The following is an 18,725-nucleotide window of genomic DNA, read 5'->3' on the forward strand; positions in this document are numbered from 1 at the left end:
GTAAACATATAGAAACACATTGTTTTTATTATATAGCTTTATTATTTATTTAGTAAGAAGCTAGTCTGTTCCAGACAACACTAACTTTCTATCCTTTAAAGAATTTTATGCTTTAGGTTCACATTTTAGTGTGATATGATTTATAGCCAGATATGAGGTGACTGTTAAATATGGTATCCATTATTATATATCTAGATTACTAGATTGTGGATTGTAAAAACTCATTTACAACATTTTAGTTCACTTAGCTACATGATTACAGGTTCCAGTAATTTTTCGGAGAACTATGGGCTCCAGGACCAGGCAGCGGTGCTGGAGTGGGTACAGGAGAACATCGCACTTTTTGGAGGAGACCCCACCAGGGTGACAGTGGGAGCAGACAGAAATGGTGCTGACATTGCCAGCCTTCATCTGTCCTCATCTTCATCTTCGTCTCTGTTTCAACAGGTTCTTCTTATGGTAAATGTTTGAATCAAGAGAGGATGATGTGCAAGTATAAAGACAAAGTACAATAGTAAAAAATCTGTGTCCATCTTTGGTATTAAGGAGCAGGCAGTATTAAAATAGTGCAATACTTTGAGCAAAAATATTTAACTTGCTCAGTTCTCTACATTCATACACCTGTGGCAAGGTGTCCTTCTAATATAAGAAAGAAAAGAACCTTATCCCTTAGCTTTTGTCCATTTGGGGTATAGATTTTAGTTAATTTTGTTTTGTCCCTTTTGTTTAGTATTCCTCTTCCTGGTCCTCTTCCTCTGGGACTCTATTGTACATATTTTGTCTTGGAAATGAGTAGATAGATCTCCACTTTTTTCTCCCCCCGCTATGTCTTTTTTTCTCTTCCACTCCTGCCAGAAAGAGATAGGACGATACACTGTCCTGCACGCCAGCACTGATGTTCAATCTGCATTGTGCAGAGACGGCAGTGGTGTTCTGCTGGTCAAGATCCGTTCTGAGGAGGGATTAATACTTTAGCAAATTTACCAAAAACTCACGTATTTCACAGATTAACCGCAGGTAGCTCTGAAGCTAGACAAGTAAGCAGTATATCTAGATATCTCGCTATTTTTGTTGTGTACCTGTCCATTCCAGTCCAGTTCAAGCCATGAGCTCTTACTATAGGAGCAGACTGAGATGTGTGTACTGAGTCAGGAGCTGCCAGGCAAGGACCAGTGAGTATACAACACAGACCATCTGCTATGTCTATGTGCGAGAAAAACAACATCCAGATTGAAATGCAAATACAGGATTTTACATTAGTTCTCTCCATGCTTATATTATTTTGTCAGCATTACCTGAGTAGTGGTTGACCAGGTCCTCTAGACACTGGAACGTTAGGCGTGGAGAGATGAAATACCAGTTGTTTGGTAGACGGAGTATCCGATAATGCATTATAGATCTGTGGCGCACAGATAGGCTATACACACCTGTAGGACCAAACAAACATGCATACATGCTCAGAAGCTTAAATAACAAGCTAAAGACACTTCACAAGGTAAAATCCTCTCACCCCTTCTGCTCTCTCTGATCATGAAAGAACCGACTCTGTTCCCAGGCAGCTGAAGAAGCTCCTCAGCTTTTTGTCTTGCAACCCCTTCAAACAACCACCTGAATACAACAGGGAGGAAGCATTAGTATTTAGCCTACATTATATTTATTTTCATATTTTTAAGGTAATCTACACTCATCAAACTTTTTTAATCAGCCAATCATGAGGCAACATCATTGATGTTAATTTAGTTCATTTCAGTTAATGTTCCGATCAAACATCAGAATGAAGAAACAATGTGATGTCTGTGACTTTAACTCTGGTTTACGATGGAAACTGCTGATCCCCTGGGAATTTCACATACAGTCTCTAGAGTTTGCACACAGTTTCTTAAATACTCAAACCAATCCATCAACCATGTCATGGTTAAAGTCTCAGAGATCACAATATTTTCCCACACTCTGATGTTTGATTGAATATTTACTGAAGCTAATGATTTGTATCTGCATGATTTTATACACTGTGTTACTGCCACATGATTGGCTGATTTGACAACTGCATTACTGCGCAGATGTACAGGTGATATCAATAAACTGGGCAGGTAGTAGAGTGGAGTTCGGTATACTGAGAAGAAGTAATAATAAGTAATAATAAGTTTCCTGACTAATAAGAAAATGGAAAAGCTGCAAAAACATTAGACAGAAAAATAATAGAATACTGTAACATATAGTGATGCATATCATAAATTGATTTTTTTTTATCTAAATCAAATAATAAATCAAAAAGGTTTATAAATAAAAAACATGCATTTATACTTCTAATTAAGTGAAAAAAAAGCACAAAAACAAAACAACTAAGCAAAATATTTGGGTAGAATCTAAATGACTAATTATAATTTTTTTTATATAATTTATTTATTTGATTTTTTATTAGTTATTATTATTATTTTTTTACTACCTAAAAACAACAAAAAAAATGTTTTATATAATGGCTCATGGTTATGCAATGATATGACATATTGTAACTGACTGAAAAGTTATCTGGGGTCTAAACATCATTACTATTCAGTAAAATTGACTTACCTGTGGTAAACCTTAGCTACATGGCAGCGTGGGATGTGGTTTTCCACTCTTGTCTGGAGAGAGTAAGCCTTCACCCAGTAGCCCTCTCTGGGAGAAGAGACAAGAAAGGATAAAAGGCTTGACTTTCTTGATAGACACTCCAGTTCACAATTGGAAACGTTTTATTATTAGAAACAAATGAACGGAAAGAAGTTCAAACCCTTCTCATCAACCCTCCTCTAAATAGACCTGAATATTAATTAATTAATTAACCTGCCTGTAAACTCTAAATCCTAAGGGTCAGTTGAATACAAATAAGTTTATAAACTCAAAATGTGAACCATTTTAATGTACCTGCCCATAATTGGTTATTACAGTGAACACTGAAGGTTTACTCCATAAGATCAGCTTTGGAAATTGGGAAATGTTCAAAGAATAAGTCTACAGGAACACTTTCAGTTTGCTTGCATAGTAAATGCCATTACATTTCAGTGACAAACAGATGGTTGGCAAAAAGAATCACAACCAATCACAATGCTAGCCTAATTTTATGTACAGTTTTCTCTGTGGACTTAGAAAGTACATTTTTCTGAAGATTTCATGCAGATTAATTTGTGTTAATTTATGTTTATGTTTTGAAAAAGAGCTTTCACACTTCCAAGAAACACACTATAAACCTGAAGTATTCTATGAAAGATTCAATGTAGACATAAAAACAGGAAATTAAATTAACAGAAAAAATGGAAAAAATAGGCCTTATAATTTCACCTGCATCAATATAGCATCTTTAACCCTTGTGCAAACCCTGGGTTTATTTGACTCATCTGGAAAGTTTAATGTGTCATAACTTGGGTTTCCTTCCACATATTTGCCTGAAATTTACCAGCATTGTTCCAAATTATGAACTTTGCAAGTAAAATTAATTTTGTCTATTTTCGTTCCTCAAGTCCTCCCGAGTCAATTTGACTCGGCCACATTTAGTGGGGCAATAGGTTGCCCTTTTCAGCGCAATGAACATACATACAAACACAAAAATGCACACATAAAATGTCCACTAACACACGCCCCCTAAACACCCCCCACCCCCCCACCCCACACACTCACACAACACACACACACACACACACACATACACACACACACACACACACACGCACACACACGCACACACACACACACACGCACACACGCACACACACACATTGGGCATTGCAATTCATTAATTAGGTTTATTATACCAAAAATTCAGACGAGGTCTGCAGGAGGGTTAATTATAAAATATAAAATGTGAAACAATCTTTTTGTTTTCTCTTTTTTCCGACTAAAAGTTGCCAGTTATTTACCTATATCAGCAAATAATAAAGCATAAAATAGCATAAAAATATACTGTATAAGTCTACATTCATCTTCCCATGCACACTTCTGTTTCCTATCTTACAACACATGATTTTGTACATGATGTTGCTCTGCATAACAATGCAAATGTAAATGTAAATGTACATGAGCAGTTGATAAACGTTAGAGTACTCACTCAGATATGAGTCTCAGCCAGTCTCCTGTCCTGAACAGGGGCTCGCAAATTTCAGGGGGAGGATAATCATTTAACACCACTGCGGGTTCCTTTTCCCTTACTTTTACAAAGTAACATAACAACAGATCAGTGAAGATAACAACATTTTAGATTCAATTAAAAACATGTATGTTAGCTGTTTACTATTTGCCTTATTGTCAGTTTAGTGTAGTGTTTTTTATTTTATCTTATTTTTTTACTTACACATCAGCAAATATATTTTTGACTTCAGAATAGTGAAATCGATGTTCTCATAATTTCAAACATCATATGTGAAAATCTGAACCCCTAATATATAAATATTCCAGTTTACGTTGGTTTAAGCATCCTGTAAGTATTTAAGTATTTAAGTCTATAAGTTTTTTATATTTTTTAATAAGCTGAAAGTTTAAATTTAAACTTGACTATTTTCATACAGCATTTTCTATCAATTATTAATTGTCTTACCTCTTGATGGAAGGTTGTCGATGGTCGTAGCTTGTATGAAGTCCCCGCTAGACTTAAGAGTTGTCTGCACATTACCCATTACTCGAACTAATTACCGTTTACGAGTGTTCAGTATGTCCATATAACTAATAATTTAACTCAGCATTTGATAAAAGACTTTATTGTGCATTTACTTTTTTTAGTATTCATTTACTGCTGCTGCTAAGTGAAGAGTTGCCTTGAAGAGAAGACCGTGACTGTAGCCTGTCAGAATAGGGAAGCTTTTCTCACCACATTTTCCACTCTAGTAATGAACAAAATAGGAAGGGGCGATAAAGCTGTCAGCACTATGCAAATTCACACATGCACTGCTGGTAAAAAGCACTATAAATAGACAATTATATATTAGCCACTAACCAGAACAAACTATTTATCTGCCTTTTTATAAATTATAGAAAAGGGAACATTTCTTATTACAAAATACAATAAAAAATAGCTGTTTTTTCCTCCTGGGGTTTATTGATTTGTCTCTTAATGCATTTTGCAGCTTTTAGTTGTTTGAATAAATTGTTTAGTCATTCAATTTGTAGAATAACATTTGGTATTTTCTTTCAGGGTGGCTCAGTGTTCTCTCCAGCTACCGTAATGAGCAAGCAGAAAGCTCAGGAGCAGGCTGTGTCTCTAGGTTTGGAACTAGGCTGCTCATCATTAGAGCTGGAACAGCTACTTATCTGCCTGAGACAAAAATCTGCTGAGAGCATCAACGCTGCACAGACTAAGGTCACTTTCCTAACAACACTAAATACAGGGTTTACTAAGCTACAGCTCCTAGATAAATAGAGTTTGAATTACAGTCGTTTTTTTTTACTGTCATGTTCAATTGGATAAACATATATACACAGCTGTTGGCAGTCAGTGGTCCCCTGCAGGCCTGGTCTCCAGTGGTAGATGGTGTGATGGTTAAGGAACAGCCATTAGCAGCCCTGAGATCTGGACGCTTCCACAGAGTCCCGCTGATGCTGGGCTCTTCTGCAGAGGACGGTCTGATCAGTAGAGCTAAAAATATCAAGGTCAGAGCCGGCAGAATTTTAACCAGATTGATGAATCACATGGTCAATATGCTTTTATGTATTTACATTGTAATTCTATTGCTGTCTAACTGTCATATAAATAGAACTTTGAGCAGCTTCAGGGAAGAGCAGAGAGTAAAACTGCTTTCTATGAAGCATTGTCCAATTCCTTGGGAGGAGATGATTCCAATATGTTTGTGAAGGAAGCAGCTACTTGGTTCTACTCTCTGCAACACTCTCCAACTCCCACTGGCTACAGTGTTTTCTCCCGTGCTCTGGAGAATGCCACCAGGTGAGAAAGAGCAAAGTCGACTGCTTTATACCAAGAGATGGTCAGAATTCCGGCAGTGACATTTGGATATAATTTATAAATGGAGTGAACTATTAAAAAGATGAACTATCATAAATTGTAAAAACTCATCCTGTAAAAAAATTATCCTCTTTTTAAGATTCAGCATATTAGATTTGAGGTTAGAAGTTCTCTTGTGAATGGAAATTTAATCCACAGTCAAAGAGGATTGACAATCTTTATGTGCATTACATGGCATACCTAAAATATCATTGATGGTGCACTGACATGCTATTAATTACTGTTGTATCTGGGTTGGGATATATACTGGGAATAATATTATTAGCTACAGATATTTTAATATCCTCAATATTACAAAATTGTTTCTCGGTATGAAAAAAATAAATCCCAATAAGCCTGACGAAACTCGACGGCTCTGAGCTGACAGTGGTATTTATTAAAAGTGCTATGCAGATAAAGGTAAATTCAGTACTAATTCAGTACTAATAATAGCAAGTTTTATTATTATTTTTTCTCATCTGTTGTAGGCATTTTGAAAAAAATTGTATTCACTGCAGCATTAAATGTGATGTTTGTGGCATGGTTAAAAAGAAAAGGTACACAGTTAGTTTGAATGTGTGTACATTCTTAACACACTTCTACACACTTCTAGCTAATGTGCCTCAGTGAAAAGGGTGTAACTTTATGATCTAGTTAAAAGAAATGGCGTTGCTGAATATGCCTTACAGTAAATAAACCAAGTGTGAGCAAACTTTGACTTGTTAGGTTTCTCACCTTACAATAGAAATTAGTGTATCAGATTATTAAAGTCTGTTACCATCTATGTGTTTGTAGTTGTGTGCATGTAACACTTTTTTAAGCTGTTTTTTTTAATTAAATTAAAGTTTTATAAAATTTATAACATTTTTATATAAATGTAAGTATATCTTTCATTTCTATTCATGGACATTGAATATTACTGTGCTATAATCAGTTGGAATTAAGATCCTTAACAATCCAGAAAGCTAAAATGTTTGAGAATGAAGAGATTTTTATTTCTATTTGAGGCAAAAAATCCAATATGATGAGTGAAAAGTGCCAAAGTGACCAGAAAATAGTATACTAAAAAAAGAAAATTTAGTATACTAAAAGTACAGCCCCACAAAACCTTCTTTAAATAGATTTAAGTAATTACTCAATCATTCACTTTTGCTTTTAAACCTGTTTACTAAAAACTATTGTTCCATGAGAGATGGAAAGACAGGGCGTGACTTTGTTACTTTATTCCACCTACGTAATGACTAGTGTCAAATATAGAATGGACGACGGCTGAACCACACATAAAGAAGTGCACAGTCTCGCAACAAGCAGCACTACAATACAATGTTTGCTCGGCTATTTTAGAAATTTTATATATATATATAATTTCTTAAATAGCCGAGCAAACATTGTATTGTAGTGCTGCTTGTTGCGAGACTGTATAAATATAAATATTGTCATTTCATTTATAGCATTTTATGTGTACTGTAGAAAACTGTCTAGTCTCTACACATTGTTGATAGTTTTGTAAGTTGTTCATATTTTAAACATAGTTTTGCCAGATCTGGTACAGTAACAGGTTAAGACCGAATGCTTTATTTAATCAGACTAATCCCCATTTTTGTCCATTACTACACACTTGAGAAGCCACTGCTACAGTCTATTTGAAACTATCAGTCAAGTTTACTGGTGAGGAAACAAATAAATGTTGTTTTAATAATTAGTCCATTGGAATTTGTAACATATTGCCGCTAAAAAAAACCCACTCATGTTTCACAGTTAAACAGAGTGAGAAAAAGAGACAAGCGCATAAATACATGAAGGGAAGCAAAGTTAGGAAGAGGCACAGCATGAAGAATTCGATTCTTCCCTGGTGCTTAATTTGGAACATTTTCTTTAGCTACCACCCAAGCAGTTATATATTCATGTCTAGTACAGGAGTGGGTGAAAAAAAAAGCCTGAAAAAGCAGCTATCATCACTGTCGTCTTATACCAGTTAGAGTTTATTTAGTAATATATATTTGTCACAGCAATGATGGAGTTAGAGACTTGAATATGTTTGTATGCTCATGACTAGTATTTTCCTTCACAGAGATTTCTTTATCACCTGCCCCTCTGTTGAGATGGCCAGCTTCTGGGCCTCCAGCACCCGCTCTGCTGTTTACATGTACCACCTGCCTCAAGATATGGTGCACACAAGGTACAGTACAATACCATTATACACTGTATTACTCTCAGTAGAGATGTCTTGTGTCCATAGACACAAAGAATGATGCATTTAGGGTTTGGGGCAGAAGTGACAGTGAGTAGTGGGATAGGGAGATTTTAAATGGAAAAGAAATCACACATATCCAGATATGTCTGTAATGCTGTAAGTATTCTGGGGAAGTTTGTGCTAGTCACTGTCAAGAGATAACTTTGTATGATGCTACATTTCTCTTATTTTTTTAGTAGGCACCAAGGTAATATCTTCTATAGTTGCCTTTTTTCCACTCATTTATTTATGTCTGCCTTCGTGGATGATCTGTTCGACACATTTGTCTGTAAGTCTATAACTTCATATAAATCCAATATATATATATATATATATATATATATATATATATATATATATATATATATATATATATATATATATATGTATATATATATATATACATATATATATATATATATATATAAATTCAATCCCCCTGAATTTAGTCACTATGTTTACATATAAAATACTATATGGCATTGTATCTTAAATAACACAGCTCAAATAAATAATATAATAATAATATGTTCTCCCCTTAAATTTCTCATACACTCTAATAAGTGAACGCGAAAAGATTAGCGATTTCCCGAAAAGAAATGTCTAATGGCATTATAACCTAATGGCATTTGAGTTATGTGGTTGAATTTGAGCATCACACATCTACATCAGTCTGTTTCTATACATGAGGTAAAATTCACTCGTAGCATTTGAAGATGAATGTCATGTTTCCCGCAGGTGTTCACTTTTCCCTCATAAAGGTGGGGAAAGGATCACTGGTTAATTCAGTTCGTTCTGCTTTATTGACTACATTTTTTGTCCTTAATTCTTCTTAGACCATCATCATTAGGCCAGTATGATCTTTTCAGGCAGACACCAAAGCATGATTAGAATTTCACCAGCTTAAACACTTCAACAATGGATTTTGGGTTAAAATGATTTATGCTTTATTAAACTAGAAAGCATGTCTGTGTGTTACCTGCAAACCCGTTTTGAATTTGTGACTTCCAAAATGTTCTCACACAGTGCCACACTTTCAATAAAAGTAAAACAGGCTACTCTGGATTCTACAAAAGTTCTGCTCATTATTCATCTTTTCTACAGCAAGTATGCATAAGGGTTCAAAAGAATCTGTACAATTTAAATAATTTACAGATATTAACATTAAGTCAGCATATACAGCCCTGGGTTTAATTTAGGGTACATTTTATCTTCTTTCTGGGAGCCTTGATTAATTATCTTGGAAAATTAAAGGTTTGTATCTAGAAAAATAAATAAATTATAGATGTAGTAACCAAAAAAATTTAATTACTCATATTTTTTCCCTCCAAAATCAGTGTTGATTCTTCATCTCCTCTGGATGTGCAGTATGTGTTTGGATTGCTGCATGTCCCAGAAATGCGAGAACTGTTCACTTCAACAGAAAGAACTCTTTCTCTGAAGATCATGAGCTACATGGCTAACTTCATTAAATCTGGGTAAATATCATAAGATCTATTTATGTGCCTTATTAATATGCAGTGGTCACCATGTGTTATTTTTCTATACACATTACTTTATGCTTCTTTTCTTTCACATAATTCTCTGTGCAGAAACCCGAACCTGCCTCTCTCTGTCTCTGGAGCGTCTTTTAGTGAGCTTTTGACTCCCTGGCCTCAGTTCCTGCCCCACCCAAATGGACAGAACTATAAGGAGCTGTCTTCTAGCCTCAGTAACCTCAAAAACCTCCAGGCACACCAGTGTTCCTTCTGGTCCCAGTACGTGCCAGTTCTGAGCTCAACTACAGGTCAGTGGCTCTCTGACTGTGTGTTTGCTGTACTGGGTGTGTCAACTTTACCTAAAATACCAGCATGACATGTGACATCCAAATCTTAATTTTAATCTTAATCTAAATTTTCCTCTTTGATTGGTGTTTAATACCCTTATATCATGTTCTCTTCCAGGAAAATTCTTGTCTACAAATTCAATTGGAGAGAATAAACCATCTGAAGCTCCAAAGTCTGAGCCTTTGTCAGACTTTAGCTCTTTGGTGACACAAACCAAACCCAAGACCGAGAAGGATGCTTACAGTTAAACTGTCTAAAATATTTATGTTTGATCACATAGTCGGTCAGCCATGATCACATACTTTCTGAAGTTCTATGTATATGTTAGTGGTGTCATAATGTCATACTTTTCTGGACTTAAACAATAAACCTGCATTTAAAAAACAAAACAATCTCAATGTTTCCCTTTATATCAGGGGTGTCAAACTCAAATTCACAGTGGGCCAAAATATAAAACAGATAAAGTCACGGGCCAAACTGAATATTTATTGAAAAATTAACTGCATCTGATATGTAATGTTCAACCTTATACATATGGAAACAAACTTTAGTTTTGCTTAAACACAGGATTTGGAACAACCAGAGCTTGATATTACAAACACATAAGAAATTAAATTTGAAATAAAAGACACATCAGTGGTGTTCAATTCTTATTTAAATAAATAAAATAAATGATGCCTCTCACTATCATTTTAAGTTCCTTTTTGAAATGGATCATTTTAAAACCAACAACAAAACAACCAAAAATAATTTCGACTATTAACAGTTCATGCCTTGGAGTAGAAAAAGTGCATAAAGAAAACATGTATTCAAACTCAGTTTGCTACACTCTGATTTACTCTGCACATCAATGTTTACATTGATTCTTGCCTTTAATCTGGGCACACGATGTCGCAAACTTTGACCATACACTTTTTGACAAACTCTCCCTCATTAAAAGGCCAGAAAGATTTTGCTGTCTCTGCTGACACAATAAAGCTTTACAGCCTTTACAGCAGCTCCACTTTTTGATTTTGCTTTCATGAACATAGTCTGCCGGGAAACCAGACTTTTTTCATCTCCTCCGCCTTCTGGAGCTTCTGCTTTATGCCCAGGTCCTTATACTTCTCATAATGTTTCGTGTCATAGTGTCTTCAAGACAAGCACACAAGACAAACAGGTCTGTCCTTTATATTCATGAATAGATAATCTGCCTCACACCTGTCCTGAAAGCTCCTATTGTCCATCTTTCGTTTGGCCATTTTTGTGGAGGGTGGAATTAACTTGCCCGATGTGACTAGAGAACAGAGAATAAGGGGCGCTTGCTGTTCGTGACTACGCGTCGATACAGTGACAAGGCATTCTGGGAGTTGTAGTATTAGCGGAGCATGCGGCTAGCCAGCTGTAATGCACATTTGATATGATCTCTCGGGCCAAATGTAATTACACCGGGCCTGAGTTTGACACCGTGGGCTTTATACAGATGCACCATTAACAAATTATTAGAAACTGTAAAACTGAAGCAGATGCTGTAATCAGTCTAAATTATGGCAGCCAGAATCATTACTGTGTCACATTTAAGGAAGGTATTAAAATAATTGTGCAATTAAAGTTTCCAGCTGTTTCATCATGGTCCATCGCTATGAACAGCATTTATTCTATAAATAATAATTATTCTATTCTATTTATTCTATTTGCTTTTCTGGTTAAACCATCTGCATGCTATCATTTGCCTTTGACATTGAAACCAGACCATGTTCATGCAATTTTTTATATAATAGGATGCTAGGATATGACATTTTAATGGTACAAATTAATGGATGTATATTTGTTCCAAAAACAATTCAGGAGAAGCATGAGAAGGTACATCTTTTCTGAGCTCTCATTAGCCAGGCTCTTGTTCAGGTTTTTCAACAGCACAATTTAAGACACGTTGCATATTGTAAGCAAGCCATTGCTAATCACACACAGGTGTCTGTGTCTATTTATTGCCCTCTGTGTCTCTGCCACTTCACCTCCCATTCACAGCCAGTGCTTTACCATGTTCTTGCTGCCACACAAACACTTTCCGTTTGAGTCTGAAGTTTTGTTTGCTTGTAGTGATAAACTTTGTGTTAAGATCTGGATTCTAGATGGTTGCTACTACTTCCTTAGATATGATACATTTTTAAATGGTGTGTGTGTATGTGTGTGTGTGTGTGTGTGTGTGTGTGTGTGTGTGTGTGTGTGTGTGTGTGTGTGTGTGTGTGTGTGTGTGTGTGTGTGTGTGTGTGTTAGCTACATTAGACTCAAAACTCCAATACACAACTATGGAAAGACTTTATTTAGATCACAATCTTCTTGGCTTAACTTTATGGTACCTGAGAAAGGATTTTGTTTTTAATTTCTTTAGCAACATGTTCAGTTAATGACTAAACAAAAATGTAGTCTATGGTATGTTAAGAGGGGGACTCTGTAACCCCAGGGTATAATAAAGTCTCAAATTCTCTCTAACCACCTTTGGTTCTGATTCTTTGCACTCATATCAGAGAGATATATGTCATTATATTACAAGGTATTGCTCTGGTGGCAGAAATGCCACAAATATACACATTGAGTTTTACAAAAAGCCTGGAATAAGCTTCTTATGGCTTCCTCTTTGACATTTTTAAGTAATTTGAATATGTACTAAACTTCCACATTCAAGATAATGTAGTTTGACCAAAGTCTGCCATTTAAACATGACGCAGAAGCTCAACCATCTTACTTTTCCATGGAAAAATTAGTGTCAAATCAGAAATGAAGAAAAACAGTATTAACAAGTCTCATTCAGTCTCTCTTAAAGTCTCTCTTTCAAGTCTCAAATTCATTTTTAATTTTTATTTAAATTATGGTTAATAACCTGTATTTACATTAGCTAGTCTGAGCATTGCTAGGTTTCTGAGAAGGGGCCATGCGCAAATCACTAATCAGCCATAACATTAAACCACCAAAACAGCTCTGGCACTCCACACACATGGACTTCCCAAGACCTCTGAAGGATCTGTTGTGCTATCTGTCACAAAGACACAAGAAGCAGATCCATTAAGTCCTGTAAGTTACAAGATGGGATCATGCATGGATCAACCTTGTTTGTCTCGCACATCTCACATAAGCTTGATCAAATTGAGTTTAGTCAATGCAGCTTGATATGCAGCAAACTGACTTATATCTGCTGTTTTTGGAGATGCTCCAAACTAAGACAAAGTCACTCAGGTCCTTATATTTGCCACAATACTCCTACTTCCAACACATCCAATACATGAACTGACTGGTCACATGCTGTCTGATATATCCAATCCCTACAGTTGCAACTACAGTGTTATTCATGCCAACACTCAGTGGTTTTAATGTTATGGCTGATCCCTGTACATAGCCTATGATAGGGGTTATGAAATTTATGCTGTGCTATAATTTTAAGGATATAATTTTAAATATATCTGTTTATATTGAAATATTTATTATGCCCTTTGTCATTTGGGTGATGGGGCTAATTTGTTGGTATTTGCAGTTTTTTTCATTACTGTTAGAAGTCGCTGAGACCGACTCGGACAAGATGTGACTTGAAGACATAGCGTAGTTACAATGGTGCTCAAAATGAAAAAAATCTAATTCGAGATTAAAAAATCTAACCTCCGAAGACATGAGTAACAAAAGACAGATATTGCTGTGGGCTCAAAAAGGTGCACAAGCTACTTTTGTCTATCTTTTGTCTGCACAATACAATGCAGCTCAGAGACAGAGACTGATAGTTAACAATCAATACCATCCCAAGCACAATGGCGAGATTAGATTAGATTAGATTAGATTATTCAGATCAGATAAGTCAGATGAAGCACTAAACAGATGAAGATTAAATTAGAACTAACTCCAATATTAACAGGTATTCCATTTGGGATAATGTAGGAAATTAAACAATGCTGTTGGAAAAAAGCAAAAGGTCAGATCAAAGCGGAATGGAAGATCATGTGTTACTTATAAAGCTCAATATGTAAGTCGTTGAGGAAAGGATTTTTCCTTAAACGCTTAGCAGGCAACGTTGATTTAGCTGAAGGAGATGAAAGCAGGAGGAGACAAGGAGCGCACGTCAGCACCGCTGTGTGTGTGTGTGTGTGTGTGTGTGTGTGTGTGTGTGTGTGTGTGTGTGTGTGTGTGTGTGGGCGCGCGCGCGCGCGCGTGTGTGCGTGTGTATGTGCGCGTGCGCGCGCGTGTGTGCGTGTAGGTGTGTGTGCGTGCGTCTTTTTTTTTCACCAAAGCGAGCGGCTGATGGAAGAAAGTCCCGGGCGAACAGAACACCATGAGTTTCATTTCAATGCAGAATGAATTTTGATGTCTGGATGCGTCTCTCGCTGGAGTTCAGTGATGAGGCTCCTGTCGTGGATCCTGTTGGTAAACGGTGGACTTTATCAGGTGAGGAATTTGTTTAACAAATGCTTAGTCAGCTCTTGAGCCAGTTCAGTTTGTGTTAACCTCAGACAGAAATTTGAGTCCACATACGTGTTGCACTAAATAGGAAGTACAAACCTTAAAGCTGAAAGTGAAATCTGGGTTGAGTCAAATCAACACTACATAACAAAACCAGACTCAACTATGGATCTCTCCCAGTCTGATCCTGATAAAGGCACATGATGACTGGAAATCATATGGAAATGTTTAAAAATAAATAGGAAGAATTTAAAGAAGTGAGTCTAGAATATCAGGTTCAGTAGTTCAGTAGAAATATTTTCCTGAATTTTCCTGTTCTCTAAAACTAGACTAAATCTATCAGATCTATCAAAGATCTATCAGATTTTATTCAACATAAACACAGTTAGCTTTCATCTGTACACCTTTGCCCATGTGTCCATGGTTGGGGGATAGAAAATTAAGCTCAGAAATATTAGCACATGTTTAACAGTATGTAATTTCTTCCTGGCAGGCAGTGAAGAAGTAACTCAGTGCCCACTGGAGAAGTAGATTTAAATCGGGAAGTTACTTCAAGGTTTTAGGGAAACATGGTGGTTTATTGGGTAGTGTTGCCACCTCACAGCTCCAGGGTCTTGAGTTTGATTCTGAGCTTGGGTCTGGCTGGATGCCAGGATAAGCTCTAAGGTCTACCATGACTCTGATCATGATAAAGTGGTTAGCTGAATGAGAATGAAGTTAAGATTTTATTTAAATTGCCTGATACCTCATTTCTGTGGTTGGGTGGTTGGGTATGTAGTCTAACTCTGGTGCATGCTGTGTTCTGACATGCAGTTTCTTTTTCTTTATTTTAAAACCTCAGGATGTAGTATTATTCTGTGAATTACGTCTTTAAAGACCCCAAAACTATCAAAAATGTATTTAATTTCATAATAATGCCACATACACACTCTGATACGATCCTTAGCCTATGCACTGGAGCCTGGCAGGTGGGTGTTCATACAGTAATTCTGCAGTTGGGACTGGTTTCAGATAAGGAGAGACAGAACAAGCAGGAATTCCCCTTTTCTCCAAAAAAGATGCCAACACATTGTGATTTTATTGCTAAGGAGGAAATCATTTCCTTTAATGTGCAATTATGCTAGAACTTAAAAACATTATGACATGTTTATGGCATAAATTAAATATACATATACAGTTACATGTTAAATAAATATTTTCTGTTAATCTGTGATTAATATATTAACCAGCTGCTCCTGTTGTCTGAGTTGTGTTATTGATAATTAATCGACACCTGCTGTCCAAACAGATTCAACAATCAACAGAGCTGTGGTATAATTAAGAAAATAATCTATTGCATAAAACACTAAAACAACTGGAGGTTTAGATGTGCTGTGTGCTACTGCAAATTTCTGGGACGTCCCATTTTAATGTCATTTCAATATGAAACCAAATAAAATCTAAGTACATCATTGCCCATGTTCCTTCTGTGTACATCTAGTCCAATAGTGCCATCCGGTGGAACAGAGTGAAATTAGACATGATTTTCTCTCTCTCTCTCTCTCTCTCTCTCTCTCTCTCTCTCTCTCTCTCTCTCTCTCTCTCTCTCTCTCTCTCTCTCTCTCTCTCTCTCTCTCTCTCTCCTGTAAAAAGGTCTTATCCCAAAGTCCCACAGTCATTCCGGTTGTGAACACAGACCTGGAACTGTTTAACAGGACACAGTACTGTAAGTGGCCCTGTAAATGTCCTAAGGTGACCCCCGTGTGCCCTCTGGGGATCAGTCTGCTCACAGACGGCTGTGACTGCTGTAAGGCTTGTGCTAAACAGCTGGGAGAAACCTGCAATGAGAGAGACACATGTGACTACCACAGGGGCCTCTACTGTGACTACAGTGCTGACAAGCCTAGGTACGAAAAAGGCGTGTGTGCATGTAAGTGATTTCCCATACTAATTCATTATTTTTGGCAAACAACTATTCACTTTTCATTACGTCTTTCTTATTAATAATTGCAAGTATATCTTATTAATTATAAATTATTATAATTATAAAAAATAATTGCAAATATATCTTATTAGACTGTATATAAACAAATTTAGCACCAAGATATAGTGCATTATTGGTAGAACATGAAAATAGAATGAAACAGCAAGCACTGTGAGAATTTTGCTTATTCCAGCTTTTACTGATAATTTACAGTAATTGAAAATTTAACTAAATTTAATTGAAATAAAATTGATACTTAAATGTCTAGCTTGTTTAAAGCACATTAGACCTGACTTAAGGCAACCACATTCCTGCCACTTTAAGGATTTACCTTTTCCTGTGGAGTAAATCTTTGCGGTTGTTTTTGTATTTCTGTTTTAGATCTAGTCGGGACAGGTTGTGAGTATAATGGTGTGATCTATCGCAATGGGCAGAGCTTTCAGCCTAGCTGTAAGTACCGCTGCTTGTGTGTAAATGGGGCAATCGGGTGTGTACCACTGTGCACCGAGTCCCTGCCACCTAGGGGGTGGTGTCAGTTACCCAAACTGGTGAAGATTCCAGGCCGTTGCTGTGAGCAGTGGATCTGTAACGAGCCTCGGAAAACACGCAGGACGAGCCCTAGACATGCTGTGGAGGGTAAGGATATTTAATGATCTGCAGTGACCACAGATATAAATCATTTTAAGGATTAAAGCACCTTGTTGTTTAAAGCGATAAAGCCTATGCACTGGGGCTGTACATTTTCTGGTTTTGTGTCTATAAAAGCTGTCTTGCCTAGGTTTCAAATGAGTAAAGTGTTTCGTATTGCTTTCAGTGTCTCTAAACACCAATGAGATCTGGCACAACAACTGTATTACCCATACTACCCCTTGGAGCCCATGCTCAAAGACCTGTGGGCGGGGCGTATCTATGCGACTCTCCAATGACAACTCCCAGTGCGTGATGGAGCATGAGAGCCGTCTGTGTAACCTCAGGCCCTGCGATGTGGACATAACCAAACATTTTCGGGTAAACACACTGTCTTTTTTGTCATTTCCCACCTTGTTGTTTTTATTTATCTATTCTAATCTAACTAACAAGTCTTTGTATATATCAGAAATCGCATAAGTTATTACTGATTCACTGATTGATGTGACTAAATACAATATAAAGAACCACTGACACACTTCTTCATCATCATTTCTGTCATGCAGCCAGGGAAGAAATGCCTGAACATTTATCGTGAGCGTGAATTTCAGAATTTCACCATTTCCGGCTGCACCAGTAAAAAGCCCTACTGGCCCAAATACTGTGGAGTGTGTTCAGATGAACGCTGCTGCATCCCTTACAAGTCAAAGACAATCGAGGTGGAGTTTGAGTGTCCCAATGGAGCAGTGTTCACCTGGAAGTACATGTGGATCAACGCATGCTTCTGCAATCTCTCCTGCAGAAACCCCAATGATATTTTTGCTGACCTGGAGCCTTACTATGAGCACAATGAGATCATGAACTGAGACTGAGAGGAGCGATGACCACAGGTTTTCCAGTTTATATTACAGTGTGCTCCACAATTCAGTGCTGCCTGACAGAATCCTTGATTATAAGGCAATTCAACATGTCAAAGCCAGAATCTCTCGTGTGTGTTCAGATAATGCATATGTAGAGTTAATATACATTCTGGGCGGGTATTACCATGTCACAGTCAAATTCTGTGAGTTGGAGAAAATAGGAATCTGGTTTGCACAGTATTTGATTTTACATCAGCAAAACCACATTATATAGTGCTAGAAAGTATTTAAAATTTCCAAATGACATAAACTTTGGGAGGATTTTTCCTTCTCATTTGGAATGTAGTTTGGTTGGAAAGTGATTCCTTTGGTATTTTCCAAAGTCTCACAGAGGCACCAGAGGGTTTATGTAATGGAAATGCTGTATAAAATGAATTAGTATGGGATTTTTATATTCCTTAAAGAAAAATGTAATATTTTGAAACAGTCACAGGTTTTAAGCACACATTTTTATAAGGATATAGCAGTTTTGTTTTTACAAAATGTAGAAACTGTCTTCCTATTTTGTTTCTATTGAGTGGTACTTTTTAAAAGATTATATATTCAGCAAGTTAATCAGACCTGAAATGTCTTTAATATATATATATATTTCAGGTAAGGACGAGTATATGTTTTTACCACATATGTCACAATTTACTTTAATTATACATGTAATGCCAGTTAACTTATTTTCTATATACAATTCAAGATTTATGTGAAAAAAAATATCTGTTTAATATCCACTGATTAAAGTGGCAGAAAACATGAGTTTTGATTCTTGCCTCTTTAT

The 18,725-nt window shown here is 36.5% G+C and overlaps 3 protein-coding genes across 3 annotated transcripts in view; 2 read left to right on the forward strand and 1 right to left on the reverse strand.

Annotated features, from left to right (window-relative positions):
- The window catches only part of tg (thyroglobulin), a 32,697-nt gene extending 22,269 nt beyond the window's left edge, over positions 1–10,428 (forward strand). The window contains 8 exon segments of the mRNA XM_047811114.1: positions 263–459; positions 5,162–5,326; positions 5,449–5,616; positions 5,721–5,908; positions 8,037–8,144; positions 9,536–9,676; positions 9,791–9,984; positions 10,142–10,428. Of these exon segments, the coding sequence (XP_047667070.1) occupies positions 263–459; positions 5,162–5,326; positions 5,449–5,616; positions 5,721–5,908; positions 8,037–8,144; positions 9,536–9,676; positions 9,791–9,984; positions 10,142–10,272 (1,292 nt within the window). The 3' untranslated portion in view covers positions 10,273–10,428.
- Positions 10–4,834, reverse strand: LOC113644745 (src-like-adapter). Its single transcript, XM_027149828.2, has 7 exons — positions 4,568–4,834; positions 4,082–4,181; positions 2,572–2,658; positions 1,511–1,608; positions 1,296–1,427; positions 1,080–1,203; positions 10–952 (listed from the first exon to the last, which is right to left on the reverse strand). The coding sequence occupies exons 1-7, from the start codon at positions 4,644–4,646 to the stop codon at positions 727–729; spliced, it is 846 nt and encodes a 281-aa protein (XP_027005629.1). The 5' UTR covers positions 4,647–4,834; the 3' UTR covers positions 10–726.
- Positions 10,429–14,225: 3,797 nt separating the features above from the next.
- Positions 14,226–18,703, forward strand: ccn4b (cellular communication network factor 4b). Its single transcript, XM_027149827.2, has 5 exons — positions 14,226–14,431; positions 16,079–16,355; positions 16,791–17,045; positions 17,224–17,417; positions 17,603–18,703. The coding sequence occupies exons 1-5, from the start codon at positions 14,351–14,353 to the stop codon at positions 17,900–17,902; spliced, it is 1,107 nt and encodes a 368-aa protein (XP_027005628.1). The 5' UTR covers positions 14,226–14,350; the 3' UTR covers positions 17,903–18,703.
- Positions 18,704–18,725: the final 22 nt, after the last annotated feature.

The sequence above is a fragment of the Tachysurus fulvidraco genome, chromosome 3 (assembly GCF_022655615.1).
Source record: "Tachysurus fulvidraco isolate hzauxx_2018 chromosome 3, HZAU_PFXX_2.0, whole genome shotgun sequence".
NCBI lineage: Eukaryota > Metazoa > Chordata > Actinopteri > Siluriformes > Bagridae > Tachysurus > Tachysurus fulvidraco.

Coding starts and splice junctions, on each gene's coding strand:
- LOC113644745 (XM_027149828.2), bottom strand. CDS start 4,646: ATGGGTAATGTGCAGACAACTCTTAAGTCTAGCGGGGACTTCATACAA. Junction 4,182..4,567: donor CGACAACCTTCCATCAAGAG/GTAAGACAATTA, acceptor ACTTTGTAAAAG/TAAGGGAAAAGGAACCCGCA. Junction 1,204..1,295: donor CCTGGTCAACCACTACTCAG/GTAATGCTGACA, acceptor TCTCGCACATAG/ACATAGCAGATGGTCTGTGT.
- ccn4b (XM_027149827.2), top strand. CDS start 14,351: ATGTCTGGATGCGTCTCTCGCTGGAGTTCAGTGATGAGGCTCCTGTCG. Junction 14,432..16,078: donor TAAACGGTGGACTTTATCAG/GTGAGGAATTTG, acceptor TCCTGTAAAAAG/GTCTTATCCCAAAGTCCCAC. Junction 16,356..16,790: donor CGAAAAAGGCGTGTGTGCAT/GTAAGTGATTTC, acceptor TTTCTGTTTTAG/ATCTAGTCGGGACAGGTTGT.